Below are 21630 nucleotides of genomic sequence, written 5' to 3'. Positions count from 1 at the left end.
ATTAAGCACTGGTGTTATTACCAAATAACGTACAAATAATTTTTTTTAAATTTAGATATTAACTAAATCAGGATTATGTTAACAATAGCTTTGCTTATTATGCAAACTTGCCATAAAAGTGTTTTTTTTTTTTTTTTTGTATGTGCACGTGTGTCACGTTTTCTCAAACTCCATGCAGACATGGCGGCGTTTTCGTCGTCGTTGTCACGTTCAGATACCTCCGACACTATAACTAAGCTAGCTGAAGAATATTGGGTACCCCACAACAAGTCCTCATGGAAGGAATACGACCCGAAGGTAATTGTGGATGTATATCAGAAGGAAATCATTGCATCTGGCTTTGCGATCCGCAAAGTCATGCTGCTTGAATTCAGTCAGTACTTGGAAAACTACTTATGGTCACACTACGATCCTCAAAGTGCATCGACTGCGCACTTGATGTCCATTGTTGTCATGGTAAACGAAAAATTTCGGGAAAGAGTTCCAGCATGGCAAACGTTCATTGCAAGACCCGACCATTTTCCGGCATTCTTTCGAAAAGTGATGGAAAGTGCTCTAGATGAAAACTTCAGGTTCTCTCTGCGTGAACAAACTGCACTACTGGTATTCCTGATCAACTGTTTTAACAGCATGGAAGTGAGCCTGATACGAGAGCAAATTCAGCGCTTGGTCTCGCTGTCAGCGTGGAGGACCTTGTTACCCGAACGGAGAGAGCACGAGTTTAAGCGCTTTCCAAAGTTGAAGAAATTTTGGGCTTACATCGAGAAAAACGACAAGAAGCTTGATGAGCAGACGTACAAGGACCTGTTGTATGAACGAGAGTTTCTTTCGCGGCTCATCGACCGATTTTTCAAGTATTTGGAGTCTGTGCCATCAACCAAAGATGTTCCCGAGCTAGACAAGCCGGCTCTGGAGGTTGTTCACTACTGTGAACGCTTCCTGGAGTTCATGATAGATCTCGAAGCCTTGCTTCCATCGCGGCGGTTTTTCAACACCATAATGGACAACTCTCATCTGGTTGTCAAGTGTCGACTGTCAGCACTGTCTCAACGGAAAGAAGGCCGGCTCTTTGCGCAGCTGTTAGACAGACTCAAGTTCTACTCGAAGTTTGAAATCAGTGACCAGACAGGAGAAGAGCTCACGGACCATGACATGATGCAGATTCATTATGACAACATAACGGCACTGCAGAAGGCAGCATTTAAAGACTTTCCCGATCTGCGGCGCTTTGCATTGTGCAATGTTGCAAATGTGGACACACGAGAAAGACTGCTGAAACACTTCGGCTCCCTTAAAGCTACAGACCTGCACAGGCTTGCTGCTTCGCTATTTTTAGTGCCTCCATTGAGTTCAGAAAGTGATATGTCTCCTTACAGTCACACCTTTCTTGAAGAACTACTGATTTCCCGACATGAGAAGCGCCAATCACAGTTGGAAAGCCTGAACGAGATGCCCTTGTATCCTACAGAATCGATAATATGGGATGAGAATGTTGTTCCATCAGAATACTTTTCTGGAGAAGGCTGCCTGGCACTGCCAAAGCTCAACTTGCAGTTTCTTACGTTGCATGATTACTTGCTACGCAACTTTCACCTCTTTCGGCTTGAGTCCACATATGAGATAAGACAGGACATTGAAGATTCAGTCAGTCGTCTGAAACCGTGGAAAACTGAGGAAGAAGGTGTCATGTTTGGTGGCTGGGCAAGGATGGCACAGCCTATAGTGAATTTTGCTATTGTGGAAGTAGGCAAGCCAAACATAGGTGAGAAACAGCCTTCCAAGGTTCGTGCAGATGTCACTGTTCACCTTAATGTTCGCAGAGAAATAAAGGCAGAGTGGGAAGCTCTAAGGAAACATGACGTATGCTTCCTTATCACGGTGCGACCTGTCTGTCCACCAGGCACTCCTTACAACTATAAGGAGCCTTTTGTACCACAGGTAGGCCTAACTTATGTGCGTGGCTGTGAAATTGAAGGCCTACTTGATCTGAACGGAAGGGTCATTGAAGAAGGACCGGAGCCAAAGCCATTGTTGCCAGGTGATACAAGAACTTACCGAATGTGGATGGACTGCAATCAGTACAAGATTGACATGGATCACAATGTGAAAGGTGGGGAAGATGTTTATGACACATTCAACATACTGATGAGGAGGAAGCCAAAAGAAAACAACTTTAAGGCAGTTCTGGAAACCATCAGAGACTTGATGAACACAGAGTGTGTTGTACCAGATTGGTTGCACGACATCATACTTGGTTATGGTGATCCAGGTGCTGCACACTACTCAAAGATGAGCAATCAGATTCCAGTGTTAAACTTCAATGACACATTTCTCAACATGGACCACCTCCGGGCAAGCTTTGGGGACAAATGTGACATATCTGTGGATGTTAATGATCCACGCTTACTTGTACCTCCTTTCAAAGTGACATTTTGTGATGTTCAACAGGAGCAACAGGTATCTCTAAAGCAGAGCTCGAAAAGGGGGAAGAATGTCACAACTACTGAGCAGCCACCAAAGAAAGAAAAAATTTTGGTCACACCACACACCACTATAAGTAGAGGGCCATATCCAAGTGAACGGACAAAGAAAAATGCTATTCCCTTTACTCCAACACAAATTGAAGCCATTCGTGCTGGCTTACAGCCAGGTCTTACTATTATTGTTGGCCCACCTGGAACAGGAAAGACAGACGTGGCTGTGCAGATCATTTCTAATTTGTACCATAATTTTCCAGAGCAGAGAACACTGTTGGTAACACATTCAAATCAGGCACTAAACCAGCTCTTTGAAAAAATTATGATGCTGGACATTGACGAGAGGCACCTGCTTCGTCTCGGCCATGGAGAAGAAGCACTCGAAACAGAGAAGGATTTCAGTCGCTATGGCAGAGTCAACTACGTATTGGCAAAACGGCTAGAACTGCTTCAAGAAGTCAGTAGACTCCAGGACAGTCTTGGTGTGACTGGTGACGTATCATACACTTGTGAGACTGCTGGCTACTTTTACCTTTATCAGGCAAGTTCATTGAAATTAATTTTAGTACTTGTACCTAATTTGTGAACTTAGCTGTGACTTAAGAGCAGAGCAATACAGATGTAAGAGGGATGGTGTCAAGTGGCATGCTTACCTTTTGGACTGACTAAGATTTATCATGGTGTTCAAGTCTGGTCTGTTTTTATGATCAAACACAAATTTTGCTCTTTGTTGAAGCTAGCGATGCTTTCTTATGTAGCAGCATGTATACACTTTGCTAAGTGAAGCTAGTTATACCCCTGACAAACAGGCTGTCCAGAGGTTTTTTGACTAGGGGACATCTACTGGAAAGCCGTTCAGGCATGGTGACACATGACGAAAGAGTATCTCCTCTGTGGTAGGGAGTCCCTTGTGGAAAGAGAGTTTCGCAACCTATTTTATGAGCCTAAATTGATAACCTCATGCACAGCTCTTCAACATCTGAACAATCTGAACAACAAAAAACATGTCAAAGCACAGTGAGGTCTTTATTTAATAATTTTATTGCTTGCAAAAACGTTTTTATAATGGGCAGTCATGCAGTGTATTTGGCAGTGCGCTTTTATTGCAGCAATACACTCAAGTCACTGTATCTGTTGCCACTATGGTCGTCACTGTTGCATCGCATTACTGTCTGGCAGTTTTGTCACTGTGTGGCTTCATACAGATCAAGCTTAGGCTTAGACAGGGCAACATGATTTGCATTGTTCTAGTTCTGTCTCTCTCTGTTCACGTGGGCAGTTCCACTTGCAGCATGAATAGCATGGACGCATCAAATCTAGCATCAGCAGCACATAAGCGGAAAGCACTGCACACTCTTGAGATTGGGGTACCGTGGTTCTGGAGTTGGGCATCACACAAAGGGTGGCTCTATCCTCCATCGGTGCATCTCAAAAACGGCCAGCTGGCCAATGCTACCGGGGTGTCACACCGAGGCTAAGCGGGCCCATACCATCGTCATGACCTTCATGACAAGAGTTGCTTGCTTGGTGAGGAGGTGGAGGACAATACATGGAGGGAATAGAACAGGAGGTTTATTTGCATTTCTACAGAAGGGTTTGAGCAGACATATTTACAAGTTAAAGATAACTTGCAGGAGTATCGAGTACAGTACATGTTAACTTGCAGCTCACAGCTACATCATTATGCATGATTCTGGGAGCACATAAGCTACATCGTTCTGGAAGCAGACCTGCTAGCACGCAAGGTGTAAATATTTTCCGTCTTCCCTAGATCACTATGCTAGGGAAATAGGTGATGTCATAATCAGCCAATCCGCTGGTCTGTAGGCATTGCAAAACTCCACCTCCGAGGAGGAGAAGATTCACGCAAAGCACACACGCCACCCTTGAGACCATCGTGAAAAGGCGGAAGTGAGTACACTAGACAAATTGTCACAGCACTGACATGGAGAGAGGTGAATGACATAAGCTCACCGGAAGGAAAACCACTCCCCAAAATGCCCAACCACTTCTTGACTAGTTGAATAGCTTAGCACGAAGCACAACACTTGGCGTCGGCAATTAGCCGACTCTTAAATGTTGCAGGCTTGGTTAGCTTGCTGTACATGTGCGAACCCCTTTTACCACTTCATGTGGTGTAATTTTTCACAGAAGTTCTGGGAAACACCCCACCAATTAACCTGCACCTGAATGACACATAGGCCTTGGAAGATGAACCTCATGATGTTGTGGGCGAGTCGCTTGTGTAGAACAGACGCACCCTGCAGAAGTGCTGAACTTCTCAACATTTCTGTGCTCAAGCTGGCTCAGTGGAAGGCTGTTCATGTCATCATTTCAATGATGCCGGCATCCGCCCTCCTGCTAATGCGTCAAACCTAAGAATACCCACTGCCAGGTTGTACACAAGCCACTGCTCATCCTTTCTGAAGTTAATTTTAATATTATTATCAATAGTAAGCAATATTGAATATTTCACAAAAGGGCGCATTATAATAACCAACTTGAGCTAGACATTTACTCTCTGCCCGACTCAGACCTGTGTGTGCTTACAATTGGCACACACCTGCTCAGAGGGAGCATTAATGCAAGTTCACACAACGCTCATGTCGGCAGCGGATCACAGAATGCTGCTCAGCTGATTCAGGGAAGCATGATGGTTCGTCCACTTGGCTTCTTTGTCATGTTGCAGCCAAGCTGACTGCACATTGATCCCATCTCTGGGAGATAGGCTTATCAAAAACACAGAACTCGGTGCAGTTCTCTGCCGTTCCTGAGCACGAGAAATGTGAGCAGAGTGTACCACAAGTGATGTGCAGCTAATGCTGTGAGAAATCTTTAGAATATGATTCTCCCTTTTAAAGTGAATAGCTTTGTTTTGCTCTTCTGCCCATTTTTGGTGGTCATTGGTTGGTGTTCAGACTTTCATTGCCAATAAAAGGTGCCAATGGCGTGTGCTGCTGTGTGAGAGCTTTGGGGTATCTGTATGGTTAGAGGTGGGGTTGGAGTGCTCGGGAAGGACAGCCCTCCTCTTCCGCCACCCTTTCCCCCTGTGACGGCTGCAGTAGAGGGCTTCGACACAGCTACAGAGCTACTGGTTAACGACTCTGTTTGTTACGGCATTATGCAATAAAACAACAAAGGGTGCCTAAATGTCCTTAATGCAACAAATATACGCTTTCAATTGCATCATTCTTTTGACAGAGCGAATAGCTTTGTAGAAGCTTTCATCTATTTGCTTACATTGATACATTGACAATCATCGTTGATGGCTTCTGCAAAATGTTTTTGTTTTATTTTGCATTGCCAGATGAATATTCTTTTCAGTGTTTTGTCAGTTTCTGCTTATTAAGCAAATAGTGCTGTCGTTTTCATTGCATCCCTTATGGAAAATATTTTCCGTACTGTTTCAAAGTAAGAAAAGCAGTTTACTTCATAGGGCTTTAAATTGCCTGTTTGTCAGACCTGTGTGTGCTTACAATTGGCACACACTTGCTCAGAGGGAGCATTAATGCAAGTTCACACAACGCTCACCTTAATAGAAAGGCCCTTCAGCACTCTTTAATGCTAGTTTGCCCATAATGAGAGTTGTTAAAAAGTGCTTGAGACTATATTTTGAGCCAAAGCACCAATGCAACAATTTTTCTGAACTGTGATGATTATACTTATTTTTTAGAATATTGTGTTCCTAATATCTGAACCAGCCTCATAGACAGCAATTTGTTGACTTTATTCTATTGTGTTTTCCCCACTAGGTTTTGTCTCGGTGGGAGGAATTTCTTAGCAAAGTGAAATCGAGCGCAGCAGAGCCATCAACTCAGGACATTCAAGAACATTTTCCATTTACCAAGTTCTTCAGCAATGCACCACAACCTTTGTTTCATGGGCAGTCACCTGAAGATGACATGGAGAAGGCAGAGAGCTGTTTCCGCTACATCAAAGACATTTTTGATCAGTTAGAAGAATTTCGAGCATTCGAGCTACTTCGCAGTGGCCTGGACAGGTCACGGTACCTCCTTGTCAAGGAGGCCAAGGTGATTGCCATGACATGCACCCACGCGGCACTAAAGCGTAGAGAGCTGGTTGACCTGGGCTTCAAGTATGATAACATCCTTATGGAAGAGTCTGCTCAAATCTTGGAGATTGAGACCTTCATCCCTCTGCTTCTACAGACACCACAGGATGGATACAATCGTCTCAAGCGGTGGATCATGATTGGAGACCATCATCAACTGCCTCCTGTGGTAAAGAACATGGCCTTCCAAAAGTACAGCAACATGGAACAGTCACTGTTTACAAGGTTTGTGCGCTTGGGTGTGCCCGTGGTCCAGCTTGATGGTCAAGGTCGATCAAGGCCCAGCTTGTGTGACCTGTACAATTGGCGATACCGGAATCTGGGGAACTTGCCACATGTTACAGAATGGCCAGAGTACCGAACTGGCAATGCCGGTTTCTGCTTCGACTACCAACTTGTCGATGTGGGAGACTTCAATGGAATAGGAGAATCTGAACCAAACCCTTACTTCTACCAGAACTTGGCAGAAGCAGAATATGTCGTGGCTGTGTTCATGTACATGCGGCTTTTGGGCTACCCTGCTGAACGGATCTCCATCCTGACCACGTACAATGGACAAAAACATCTCATACGTGATGTCGTGCGTCAGCGTTGCCAAGACAATCCACTCATTGGCTGTCCCCTGAAGGTAAGGTTTGCAAGGCAAATATTTGTAAAGGCTGGCTACATTGCTGTAATTTAATTGAGTGAGGGCACTATAACTTAGTATTTAACCAAAACCCTTTTTTTTTTCTTTTTTTTTTGATGAGCAACACCATCTGGCAACTTTTTTTTTATTTGTGTGGTTAAAAACTTGACCCAGATATATGTTGCATCATTTCATAGCTTTTGTCATAGTTTCACTGCTACTTGCTGCTGTGGCTGAGTGACATTGGTGTCCTGCTGGTGAGCACAAGGTTGTGGCTTCAGTTCTTGGCTATGATGGCCTCATTCCAATGGATGTGGAGCGCAAAAAGGCTTGTATGGTTAGATTTATAGTGTACTAGAATAGGGGTAGTGGGCTCAGATGACGGCTCCACTTGAGGCCCTTGATGTCGCGATGGCGCTACAAACAATCTCACCTGAAGCGTTTTGCAGTCTGGTGCCTGCGCTATGCGGGTTATTTCACTGCATAGCGTAAATCTAAATAAGTTCTTGCGATCTGTATTACCGGAACGGCGTCAATTTGCATTTTGTGCTATAAACTTTACCATTGTGACTGCGAGGGCACGGGCGGTGTTATCGATGACCTCGCGAGTGCATGAATTTTGGCGCTGGTTCGCCACCGAAGTGGGCAGCTTGCGGTAGTTTGTAGCAGTTACTGTGACGATAATGTGAGCGCGATGATTTGTTTTATATACATCTAGTACCAGTTATCACCGTATAATCGTCCACTGCAGTCCATTAAGGCCAGCGTTGAGCTTGCGCCGCTCTCATTAGCAGTGGACCATTGCCCAAGCTGACCGTACTTGGTCAAGTTGCGTACAGTTTTCTTGCGTCATAAATGCATATATACGACGTGTGGGTACACATCGCCAGAAAGAAAAGTACGGTGCACATATTAATGAAAAATTATTTCTCTTAAAATATCGAACAAGCTTATTTCTAATTGTATACAACAATTCGAGCAATGACTTCAGCGAGCAGGCGGCATTGTTCTTTGAGCGCATAAAATTGCTTTTATTTTCGAATGCACTTTCAAGTTCGTACATGTTATTAGGAACAGCATGGAAACAAAAACGATGTACAATATTGTTGCAGCAGTAAAAAATAAGCAAGATCAGCCCAACCGAAGAATACACAAAGAACTGCATAGATTCCAAAATTATTATAAATCTCACTGTTAGTGCATGCAGGAAATATTTCTTTTTATAACAATAACAATGTTTACAAAATAAAACAAACCATGTTTTTTTTCTGACAGAGCACACACTAGATACAAAGCACTTTAAGAGCATGCCTAAGAATATGTAGTACAGCTAAATGAAAAAAAAAAAATACACTTTGCCGTTAACGACGTGAAAAGTCCCTGATTGTGTAACACGGCTCAAAGTGCAATTCGCACACGGCACGTGTTTGGTCAAGCTTCTTGTCGTCTTGTGGGACGCTGAAAAGAGACGCCTTCAGTGAGTCTTTCACTCGACTATAGCCTGTCCGGCACCCTGGTGCAAAACAGTAATTGCGCCGGCGACTAGGCATAGTTCCTTAGCGCACCATAGAACGAGCATAAAGGATGTCCGAGGACGTTGCAGAGACAAGTCAACAAACGTTGCACTTCACAAAAACAATTAAAATCAAGTTGATTCGCATCCTCGTGTGCAGACTGCAGCAAGCGAATGGCAGTGACGGGAGCGCACGCGCTGGCACAGGTCTTCAGGTGGAACTAGCTCCAGCGCCCCTAGCGGCCTCCGGCTCCGGCGACATGCGCGGCTTCAGCCGGACGCGTGCGCCGCATAGGGCAGAAAGCACACTACCCAATATTCTAGTACACTGTAGTTAGATTCAAGTGCACTATGAATGGACACCAAGAAGTAAAACTTAATCAGTTTAGTCGAGAGATGCTTTCAAAGCTCTATTGGCATATATTTGGCAGAAAAAAATTATTACCAGCAGTGACAGTTAATGCCAAGCTCCACTTTTTTTTTTTAATTTTCTGCTCAAATCAGAGCTGACATATGTCAGTGTGATGTCAGTAATTCTGAAGTATCTGCACCTATTTGGACAGTCTTGGTATGCTTAAAAAGTTTTGGAAATGTTAGCTTGATTTATTGGTCCCTTTTAAGGTGCCATGCATCTCCTATGTATCAATGAGCACTTAGCTCTTCCTAAGCAGACACTTATGAAATCCATGATGTCACAGGGAGGTGGTGTGAGAACTTCAAAGCAGCAGCGCCACTCATCTTACCAAACCTCCACTTGGAGTCAGAGTAGCATTTTTATTATTCTAGGACTAGAACTTGACAGTGTAGTGTAGCTTACTGCTCTTCTTTAGTGAGCTTAACTACGGCTGGTGAAAATAATTCTAGAGCCTCCAACTGCAGTGTCCTTTATTATTATAGTCAAACTGGGACATTGGTATGTAAAGCCCCTTGAATAATAATAATAAGAGTTTTTATAATTAATATTATTTAATATTTATTATTAAAGCCACATTGCTGCATGGGGTCCTTTAAATGAAAGCTTAATAACTGCAGAGCATATAAACTGAACAACCTTAACTGTCAACTTGACGGTTGAGCTCAACGGGAGGAAAAACTTCCCGCTTAGTACAACCACTGTTCTGGCATCCAGTGAATCTTGCCAGAAACCTACGGAATGTCAACCATTTAAAATGACCTCATTGCCATGCCACTTTGGTTGGAACATTATGGCACTGTGGTATGGCAGCATCACAACTACCTGTCACATTAACCAACTTGTGCAAAGGAAGATCCCACATGTTTGCATGCATTTACAACTGTTGCTGGAAGAGCATGTTCAATGTACAGGGAAGTGCTATACATGTGATCTTCCAGGTTATTGATGCGAAAGCATCAAATAGCCCATTGGGCGAAAGCGGTGTCTGTAGCAGTGTCGGCCATTTTTGTACCTTTCGCGTCATCGACACTTTTTCGCTCAAGGACTTTGAAGGTTGACTGAACGATGAGACATATAAGGTTTTCACCTTAAAAGTTCACCGACAATTGCAATACTCCCTAATGCGAAATTTGAGCGCAGCTGTATACATAGTTTCATTTCGCGATATATTGGCTGGTGCGGTCAATCTGTCTCGTGCGGCACGTTGCAAACAGAGCGAAGTGTGGCACGACTGCCTCGCTAATAGGAATAATCACAAGAGGTAGTGTGTGAGTGACACGTGGGTGCAATTCACAGCAGCCGCCGCAGATAGACATCGGAAATAGTTTGAAGCGCAAAAAACACAGACACAAAAGAGCACATGGGACACAGACGAGCGCACTCTCTGTGCGCTCGTCTTGCACGGCACTACACTTTTCTTCTCACACTTTCGCCATACCCTCCTCCTCCGCTTTCCTCCTCACACTCTTTGCTATCGGCGTCTTTCATCCGTGCTCCGCGTTCGCTCTTTCATCCTTCGCTGTGCTCGTTCGCTCAGTTACGAGGATGCCGAGGGATGACGCCAACGCTTGTCGCAGGATCGGGTGCCTAAGAGCTGCGCTCTAATAAGTCATAAGGGAAGTGCAGAATGGAGAAAATGCCTCTATGAAATGTTCAACACCAAAATTGTACTACTATACCACCACATATTCTTGGTGCTATAAGCTACGTGTAGCAAGCATTGGATAGGCTGGCCCACATCAGCAGTCATTTGATGTGTTGTAGTTTAACAAATGTCAGTAAGGTTTTTTTTTTTTTTTTGCTTTCTTAAATAATAATAATAAATCACATGTTCGAATATAGAAGCTGAGTTCTGTGCTTGCCGTTTTATTTTTTGGTCATGTTCAGCTTCCTTTTGTGCATGCAAGCCGTGTGTCCACTGTTTTTAAAACTCTTATTAACATGTTTCTCAAAAAAAATATTCAAAAGCTCTTGGGTTCTTTTTACAAGTCGAACATTGACCCTGAACCTCTTTGGCACTCATCAGTGTGATTTTGAGGGATATTACACTACTATTAGGGCAGACTTATTTTACAGCAAGCACTTTTGCTCCATGAAGCAGTTCTAAGTAAGCTCTACTGTTCACTATAGGGCAATGACCAAAGGAGGGGTGGAAACTGCCTCATGTTTTTAGGTGCAAAGCACCTTATGCGTTCGGGCTGTCGGCGTCTCCTGTCGTAATCGTCGTCGTCGTAGTCGTAGTCACGGTAAGCAAGCAGCTCGTGCTCGTGCCACTGCACCCGCGTTTGTCGTCATCTTCTTCCACAGCTGGCTGAGTTGAAGCAAGCGTTTTGTGCTCGGCACGCGCTCGTGCCACTGCTCCCACATTCGTCATCGTCTTTCACAGCTGGCTGCGTTGCCGCTCATCAGTCCAGCGTAGAATTTCACTTCTGTCGTCGTAATGGGGAGGGGGGAGGCTGCGTTCACGGGGTTATGAGCCATTGCTTAAGGCAGTATTACCCCATTAGCGGTGCATCACTGCATGCTTTGCACCTCCCCAGGTTTCATGTTAGTGGAGCTGCATTTCGCTCAATCAGTCATTTGACACTTACGCATAATTGTACGGGGTGCGTGTTTTTTTTTTTTTTTTTTTCTTTTTTTTTACAGGTTGGAATCAGCTGTGGATGTGGTTGGCGGAAATTAGTCCCATGATTAACTGAAGTAGCACTAATCATTGTTGACCTCCGCCACATCCTTTCTTGTGCATTTCATTGACATCTGCTCTCATGTGATATTGAGCACCATGTAAAATGTCCGCACAGCCTTTGTACTCACTGGTTGGTATGCATGTCAACCCAATGCATTAGTTACAAGGCACACCACAACTATATCACTAAATGCTATATGTCACTAAATGCTGTAAATGCAATATGGAGTATTCAAGAAGAAATCTAGGGGTTCGTAGGGGCATTACGTGTTTTGAGAAAAGTGACAATAGAGGATCAGGTTTAGCCTTTGTCAAATGTGCAGAAGCGCAGAGTAGAGAAAGAAATAATAGATGGGGCAGCGTGCAATCATGACGGACAAGGGTATGATGCTCACAGCTGAAGCTTCCTTATAGACACTCTAGACAGGGCTGCAGAGGGGGTGAGATGGCACAACTTTAGTTATTCTAGAACTTCAGCAGAGATTGGTTGGGGCAGTTCCAGACGGGCACACATTCTGTGTGTGCTAGCCCATCATGATATTCGACATGCTTTGAAGTATAATTGTGCTGACTGAAACATTAACTGAAATCATAGCTTTAAATTAATCAAAAACACTCTTGATCGCAGCGAAGCCATTTCTAAATTTTGTCGTGCATGAGCAGTTGGGTTATTTAAAATGTGACCTCCTGTTTCTACTTCTCCATCAGGTAACTACTGTGGACAAGTACCAGGGCCAGCAGAATGACTATGTGCTCTTGTCACTGGTGCGAACGCGAGCTGTTGGGCACTTGCGAGATGTGCGCCGGCTTGTAGTGGCCATGTCACGGGCTCGCTTGGGCTTGTATGTGTTTGCACGTATATCACTGTTCCAAGACTGCTTTGAGCTGGGACCTACATTCAACCTCTTGCTTCAGAGACCTACACAGCTCTGGTTGGCACCTTGGGAGGTATGTTGAGCAGAAGTGCCTTCTACCCATTCATTTTATTCACAAAAAGCACTTTTGCAAAAAATGTAGAACATGTGATTGGTGTTTCATGCAGACATGCATTGGTCTACCACATGTTCAACTATAGTGTTGTGTTCCTTGCAAGCATATTCAGTGTACCTGGTTTAGTGTAGTGTATCTACTGTTAAATTTTGATTAGATAGCATCATCTTTACTGTGGTCTTAAGCGCACTGTCTTAAAGGGCCCTGAACCACCCCCCAGGCTTGGTAAAATAACATAGTTCGCGGGTAGCATACGCTGCTGTGAAAATCTCAGCCAAGTTTTGCTGTCGTGCGCGGTGCATGGAGCTCGCAAGTGGAGCGCGAAGTCCCCTTTCTCTCAAACACACTCTTTTCAACAGAAGCCATGATGCCCACTCTTTTCTGACGCTTTATTTCGTAATAAAGCGGATTCTCATAGGCGGCTTCTATTGGTCGCTGCAGCGTGCCGCCACGAGTCCACTGGCTAAGCGCACTGCGACTCGCTGAGGACAACCGCGTTTGGCTTACGTTTAGCGTGTCGTAGGCACCAAAAACGGAAGTCATGACGTCTACGTTAATATCCAAAATGAAATTTGAACTGCGCGCCACGGTGACATTTTGAAGGCGGAGTGTTGTGGCCACGCCTCACTCCGCCATAGCCTTCGCAATGCAAAGCATTGAAGAAGGAATAGGAGCACAAAGAAGGCCGTGTTTTATTGCCAATAACTCCGCTTCTGCTGAACGCATTGAAGTACTTTTTGCGACAAAGTATTTCTGAAATAGCCTATTTTCACTCCAAATGCCTTTCTCCACTTCAATAAAAAGTGGTTCAGGGCCCCTTAAATGGATGCTGAAGGCAAAGATTATGTTAAACTAAAGTTGCATATTAAGGCTCTAAAATGATCAAAGCATTACTTTTACCATGAACAGAGCTTTTCTGAACAATAAAGTTTAGCATGCCACTACTGTTTTACTGTTGCTGCCACTTCAGCTAGCTGCCAGCTTTGCAAATGCTAGCCAAGTCACATTGTGCATACACCGGAAGGGGTATTCTGTAAGTTTCTTCCTAGTAGACTGTCCATTTCGGTCGCTGCTGATTGACTGGAGCTGTAGAAGTGAGAAGGAGACGGGCTGGGGCGCCTGCCTCTTTCTCGCTTGTAGTCCCGGTCAATCTAGCAGAATCAACAGTAATTGTATCTATGACACAAAGTTCCATAAGTGCAGATCCGCAGCCGAGCGCGGCTCGTGCCCGCGCTCGTTGTGCCACTGCACCCGCGTTTGTCGTCATCTTCTTCCACAGCTGGCTGAGTTGAAGCAAGCGGTTTGTGCTCGGCACGTCTTGCCACTGCTCCCACGTTCGTCATCGCCTTCCACAGCTGGCTGCGTTGCCGCTCATCATTCCAGCGTAGAATTTCACTTCTCTTCTGTCGTCGTAATGGGGAGGCTGCGTTCACGGGGTTATGAGCCATTGCTTAAAGTTCACAAAGTTCCATAAGTGCAGATTCGCAGCTCCATCAGTGACATTCACCTGACATCCATATTTAATGTCAATTGCGTTGACCGTGATCACCAAACATGGAGAAAGAAAAAAGTCTAGGAGCGAGCATCACATGACCATCTTGAAGCCTAGCCATAAATCATAACGGAAAGGCTTAAGGGGAAATAAGCCCTCCCCATGTGATGGGCAAGTGCTAATTTCTATCCACTGAGTGCGCAGAGAGTACTGGAAAGAGTCTACTGGAGAGCGTGTGGCAAGGGCGCCACTAAGAGCTACCACGTACCAAGAAATTTCTTGAAAAGCTCCGGAAATCATGGAAGTCCTACTCCCCAAGAGTCAACGCTCGTATAGGCCCCGGAGAGAAGGAGAAGTGGCGTCAGAGGAGGCTGGCTTGCCAAGGCTAGCTACTTTTCCTCCTAGTTATTTTTTCGCCCTCCTAGGCACCCAATGTCCGTGCGTAAGACGCATCGCCAATGTTCAATCAAACTACGATTCACAAAAGCACTGCTGAAAGTGCAACTTGCCTTTTGTTCTCGAAGGTTACATTGGACACGGAGCATTTGGAAAGTCCAGTTGCTCCACAGAAGCAACATGAGTACCACTCATTATAAAAATTGCCACAATCGTATATGCGCAGCAATACCAGCAAACGAGCACTGTCATAATGTCAGTTGTCAATCGTGCTGAATGCCAGCATCATTCCACACGAATGCAAGACCACCGACGCTCAGTCCAGACGAAAGATGGGAAGGACCGAGCGACTGCTGAGCAAGAACAATAACTGAGCCGACCAAGCTCGCGAGACTCGGCCGGCTTTGATCTCGCTTGCTTCTCACAACACCACAGGGCCTTAACATCTAGCCCTGTCTGGCTTTGGCCACAAGGGTGAAAGGGCAAGCTTACACAGCATACACTACTCGCATGGGCCAGGATGTTTCGCACTCCGTTCCCCCCTTCCCTTTTAAACCTGCCTCCAGGATGCTGTGGAGGCGCAAAGAGTAGGAAAACGAAAAGCAGAGGAAAGACAGGGAGGGGGATTCAAAGGCATGTTGTGCACGGCACTGTGAAAGTCTAAACTGAGCAGTGTCTCTTTGCTTTGGTGCTGGCGATGAGCACTGTGAAAGTCTAAACTGAGCAGTGTCTCTTTGCTTTGGTGCTGCGATGAGGACTTAAACTGGTGCATGCGGGGGAAGGAGAGGTTGTAGATGCAACGTGGAGCAGAGCAACAACACGAATGACGACCGCATAGTCCCATGCTTGGTCCTTTTTTTAATGAAATGCACTCGTGCAATCTATGTTGTGCGCCGCTACGCTGTTGCCGTCGCCGCAAATTTAGCTATGTGCCTCTTTTTTTTTTTTTTTAGTTACACATTACAAAGAAACGAAACCACTGCAATCAAGATGAGCCCAGACATTTATCACTATAATGTGCAGTTTACAAAGGGATTGAAGATAAGGGGAAATTAGCACAGTTAAGCCTCGATATAACGAACTTCAATATAACAAAATTCTCGATATAACAAAGTATTCAACTTTTCCTAACCTCTTGTCCGTAGACCACCATGTATTTAGAACCTCAATATAACGAAGTGTGTTTATACATGATTTCAATATAACGAAATTTTACTGCCACCACAAAGGAATACCGAGACAATAAATAGAAATTTCCGCAAACGCAAACGCAGATGATTGAATTACAAGCGGCTGCTTGCGAACGCACCTCTCAAATCGCGCGCCGCGCGACAAGAGCGATCGCCGAAGTGGAGCAGCTTCATGTTTCGTATAAAGTCCAAGTGCGATAAGATTCTATTGCGCCCCACGCACTGTGTGCTTCAGGTGCTAGTGAAAGCGTGCGACGGTGAGACAAGAAAGATGGTGGCTTCACGGGTGCTGCCTTCTCACGCGAGCAAAGGGAAAGAGTGAGAGGGGAGCAAGCTCGCGGCAACGTGATGACGTGATCAGGCGCGCACAAGAGGGTGGGTGGGGGCTAAGTAGGTGCGCATCTCGATTTCTGGCACGCGTCTTGGCCGTGGCTGTGCATGGCTGTAAGCGCGGCTGAGCGCATACGCAGCCGCGCACCCTGCTTTAGACGTAATCTGCTGCTTCTGCAAAGAGTGGGCGTGCCGAGACGGCGTGGCATTATGTAAGCTGTCTTCCCACGCGTTTAGTATTCGAGGCTGCTTATCACGAGTTTCAGAGACCGTTGAAGCGAGAGGCAGACGACGCATTTGCTGCCAGCGCTTTTCATGATAGCTTCATCCCTGTGCGGGCGACGCTATCAGCCGCAGGGGCGGAGTGTACGCGAAAGCATGGCTGGCTTCATTAATTCGCACCGCCAATGTGAAGATATCATCGACGTGGCATGAAGCTGTATCATTCATCGCTGACTCCCAAATTCAACAAAATGAATTGTTTTCTTATTCAAATTTGCCTTTTTTGATTGCCCGATGATTCGGGCAATCGTGTAACAAAAATCGATCAGCGATTATACTTGTTTGCAAAAAGGTCAAATTTTAATACAAAGAAATTTTGATATAACGAAGCAAATAGTCGATTTTACCAACTTCGTTATATCAAAGTTTAAGTGTACTTATATATTAAAGGCTAGGGGGAAATTAGTACTATATATTAAAGACTGATCTTATAAACGAGAATCCCTATGTCCACACGGAATTTGCATAGGCTGCACGTCTCCTTACCTTGGCAGTATCATAGCCAATTTTTCGTTTGCTTCAGGTATTTACTACTGCACTGGTCACAAGCAAAGGGATCTGAGGTAGTGAAGGCAGCACGAATTGTCATTCTATTATATATAAATTACAGTGCTATGCTTCAAGCCAGTAGCAAAGCAAGAAGGCAGCGTTTGATATTTCGCTCAGCCTGCTTTTTTAATAGAAGCAGGTGAGGACATTGATGGGCCTCAACAAAGAACAAGAATGGCTTGTGCCAAATCCTACATCGATCATCTTTCTTTTTATGCAGCTTAAGACCATCTTTCTTAAAGGGCATCAATATTATCGCGAACAGAGCCTTAGTAATCGAGAAATTGAGGTAAATGCAGGACACGATTAGAGACTCCCTCGGGACATCAAGTACTTGCCCGATGACGAAGGCACTCATTTAAATTCTGTCACTAGTACTCAACCACTCGTTATAAAAACATTATTGTACTGTATTGTAAGACGAAAGAAAATGCTACTTTACCAGTTATATTTCATTTTTAGAAAAAAGAACTCATTGACATTACACCGTAAACAACAACGCGAGCGGTCGAAAGCGTAAAGTTAATATGTCGAAATGTTTCGTTTTCGCTCGGTTCCGCGCCGCCCGCGCTTTCACTTTTCAGTAGTTCCGTTATTGCGTAGTGCTGCACTGGTTTTGCTGGCTCGCGAAGCTCACACAAACTGCAAGTAGCGGAGAATTCCACTTCCATGTGATGTCACGGGATGCCCGAACAGTCTGCGCCACTTGATCAAAAGCAGCGGCGCGTCGTACGTCGTCGGTTGGACGCTGTTTTGCTCACCGACGGCAGCAAAGGGCGGTGATTGCGTAGGCAACGTCACCACTCCTCGGTTGGCGTGGCGGAAGTTTTGAATTGCCATAAAGGTATTCGGACCCTTCAGATGCAACTTTCTCGTAAACTAAGCATTTTCTTTGCACGAAACAAGCGTCGCGAGGTTTCTGGAATGGTATTTAAGCAGTCCACATCAAATTAGTATTTGCCTTTAGTGTCCCTTTGGAGATGAAGTCTTGTGCTGGTTTAGGGCAGGCGAAAAGGTCAAAGGGATGCACATTGTGCCCCTGGAATGACTTGTACAACTGGACGAGTGCTGTACTCCATTTGGATGCACCAATCCTGCGTTGAAGTGTGACACCTAGCAAAGGCAGATCTTATGTGCCGTTTACAGCAACGGTTACCACGTGTACTCTGAGAAATTGACGGCATACATTCGTGGCGGCAACGTTACTATTAAAAGAATATGCACTGCTGCATTCGTTGGTTTTAGTGTTTCGTTCCTGAAGAGCACCATTCTTTCTGCTCAACGAGTATCCTGGCATGCATGTTTTACAGGTTATCTAGTTATGCTAACAAGCTTATCTTTTTCTCATTATGGCTTGTTTTTAAGTCGTCTAGTCTGTTATGTTGAAATTGCGTTGGTGAAACGAAAAGGATTGAAATTCACTGAGTCATTTTGATGGTTTAATAGAATCGTGACCATTCAACAGTACTTATTGACCCTTTTCGCGGCGATCCCGTGGGCGCTGCCATGTTTGATCACGTGGTGACGCGTCCATTGCTTGCCTCAACTGCCTCCTTGTTTACAATGGAAGTGTATGACGCCGGGGCGGCTGAGAAAACCTCTGTTTTCGGAGATATCGTAGGCGGTGACCAGGTGGACGACACGAAGCTTTGATCACAGCTTCAGAGAACATGCAAAAGCACTTTCAGAGCTGATTAAGCTATGTCTAAACGGCGCAAGCAGCGTATATGGTGCTTGTTCTAAAAGCGGGGCTAAATATGTATTCCAAGCTATCCAACCATTCCGCTCATGAATTCAGTCAGGATTAGTGTGTTTTGCTCTTTGTAGAGCACTGCACGGGCCGATTTTTTCAGCCCGGGCCCGGCCCGGGCCCGTTTTTACGTTGGGCGGCCCGCCCGAGCCCGATCAAAACTTTTATGGCGAGACCCGGGCCCGGCCCGGGCCCGGAAATAATCTACGTTACCCGCCCGAGCCCGGCCCAAGCCCGACTCGAAACCGGCCCGAACCCGGCCCGAGACCGAAAAATAATGTTTTTCAGAGTTGAGACGCCCGAGAATAACTTGCTGCACGTTACATGCACACCACCAGAAAGCCCGAGCCCGGCCCGGGCCCGCATCAAAAAACCCGAGCCCGGCCGGGCCCGGGTCAAAAAGCACACGCCATGCCCGAGCCCAGCCCGAGCCCGTGAAAAAACTGTACTACCCGGGCCGGGCCGGGCTCGGGCTTTCGGGTAAGCCCGAGCCCGTGCAGTGCTCTAGCTCTTTGTTCTTTATTCGGCAAGTATTTTGAAGCAGTCGCTTGTCAGTTTCTGACTTAGTGAAGTTCCTCGGTGCGGCCACTATCTGATTATTTTCTGCCTAATTGCTCGCGGGTGTGCTCAGTTCCGATAGATTTGTTCTTGCTGTGCGCAAGGCTTGATACGTAGCTGTTTTGTACATTGTAATACCTTGTAGCAATATATATATATTACAGCTAGTAACGCGCTTACTCTTGTGGACCGTCACGAAACATTCAGCTTTGACCACTCGTGCACCATCGGTGTAGTCCGTCATTTATTGTGCGAATACAGTGCGCATATATTCAAGTGTCTACCCATTCACTTATTCTTGATACGTCGGTGATAGAGTGGGCGTAAGTTTTCCTGCCATTTGGGACAGATGTGTATAGATAACGTGCGCGAAACTTACTATGACAGGAAGCGGCGCTACTCCCTTTGTCATTGTTTAACGAGTGGTACTCACTCCTGCCAACGTTCTGGGGATGAAGCCCTTTCTTTGATACAAGGCTGGCGGATGAGCAAATTTCTGTATCCTCGAGGAAAGCCGTACATCTCGAAGTGCCAGTAACACGTTCGGACAGTAGCAGCAGCGGTCCGCGAACTTGGCCACACAGATTCATTCCATTCCTTAACATGCCAGTCACTATTTTTGCAGCCAACTACTGCACGCGTCTTCAATCCACATGATTCAATCTAGCATGCATGATTGGAGCACAGTGTGTTAGCGAAAACTCAGTTGCATTCCCAACAGCTCATTGCACAAAAGCAAGGTAGAAGCGGTAATGGTTTCGTATTCGTGCGCGGTCGCTGAAGAGACATATGGCACACCGCCGTGAGCGTCATCTCGTTTCTCTAAAACCAGCTGCTCCGTGAAAAGGGTCAATAAAATCATCTTGCATATCAAAAAAGACAAAGTAAACTCTCTTGCTCTCTGATACACGCTCTCAGACGTTCACGCATTGCTCTGTCATCTCTCTGCCATTGGGCCATAGTGAGATCTGCTCTCGTGTTTCATAGGGCATGAATACCACACCGAAGCCGTAGCTCGTAGAGGGCTCTCAAGCACGTTTCAGTGAAACACTTGTCGAAGGTTGAAGATACGCACAGGACAGTTCTCTTTTGCACATAGGTCGGCAAAATAAATGGAACTCACTCAGGCTCACTAATAAAATATATTTTTTGCTGAGGGCTCACTCGTACTCGAGACTCACCTAAGTTCTACTCAGCCAGGCTTACTCGGGCTCAACTCACCAAAATTCTACTCAACCGGGCACACTCAGACTGACGAGTCGATCTGAGAGTCTGAGTGAGTCGACTCATGAGTGAGTTTGCGACCTCTGTACCTGGTATTTAGATGTATGCCAGACACTGCGCCAAAAGTGCATGTAATTAGCTGCACCGATCAGGTTTTCGCCTGCGCCAGGGCCTGCGCCAAAAGGTGAAATGGCTGTTCTGTCAGTGCAAGTGATAAAAGAAAACTATTTAAGAGCCATTACACATTGTGTTGTCTTGAACTACAGCACATTAAACAAGAAACCGCTAGATTTCTATGTAATAGAGTCACCAAAATAATTAAAAGCAAGAGACGGAAGATACTGAACTATATATATATATATATATATATATATATATTTGTAAGCATTTTAACTATCTTATGGGTTTTTGGATAGATTATATAAATACTAAGCATCTTTGCTGTTTAGTAAGTGCTTTTACGGAGAGGCAGTGGTGTAAACTGGACATTGCCTTTTGTATTATGCAGGTCTACCCTACAGGGCGCCCTAACAATGTACCCCCACAAGGAGAGCCATATGTGATCACGGGCATGACGCAGATGGCCCAGTTTGTCTATGACTTCTACCAGCAGAGATTAGATGCTCTCACAGCCCAGCTGAAGGCACAGAAGGCAGTCTATGAAAAGCCGCCCACCACCATCAAGGAAAGCCCCAAGGAAACTGCAAGGGCAGAACAGCCTGCCTCTGAAAGCCAGCCTACTGTGGCCATGGACACAGATAGTGAACAGCCTTCTACTGACCAGCCTGAGGCACCTGCTACTGTAGACAGTGCACCCAGCATTCAGCATCTGAGTATTGTGCAAGAGGTAAGGGCCACAGACCCCTGGCAATGTGGTCATGGTAACAGGTGGTGTACACTCACCACAGCCACTGAAGTTTCATAACACTTGAAATGCCAGATAGACGAAGCCCTTGGTTTACAGGTTTTACATTGGTCATAACCGTTAGGGTACAAATTGGGTGCAATTTTTATTCAAATCAGTAATGGGGGAGAAATTAGATTTCTACCATTGCAACTGTATGTATATGTCGAACTG

At 45.3% G+C, this 21630-nt stretch overlaps 1 protein-coding gene across 1 annotated transcript in view; it reads left to right on the top strand.

Annotated features, from left to right (window-relative positions):
• The first annotated feature begins 169 nt into the window (after positions 1–169).
• The window catches only part of LOC119436628 (RNA helicase aquarius), a 35198-nt gene continuing 13737 nt past the window's right edge, over positions 170–21630 (top strand). The window contains exons 1-4 of the mRNA XM_037703548.2: positions 170–3018; positions 6230–7177; positions 12500–12739; positions 21061–21399. Coding sequence (XP_037559476.1) covers positions 181–3018; positions 6230–7177; positions 12500–12739; positions 21061–21399 — 4365 coding nt within the window. The 5' untranslated portion in view covers positions 170–180. The remainder of the gene's footprint in view (positions 3019–6229; positions 7178–12499; positions 12740–21060; positions 21400–21630) is intronic.

The sequence above is a fragment of the Dermacentor silvarum genome, chromosome 1 (assembly GCF_013339745.2).
Source record: "Dermacentor silvarum isolate Dsil-2018 chromosome 1, BIME_Dsil_1.4, whole genome shotgun sequence".
NCBI lineage: Eukaryota > Metazoa > Arthropoda > Arachnida > Ixodida > Ixodidae > Dermacentor > Dermacentor silvarum.
The sequence above is the reverse complement of the archived record's forward strand: the minus strand, read 5'-3'. Positions and strand labels throughout refer to the sequence as shown.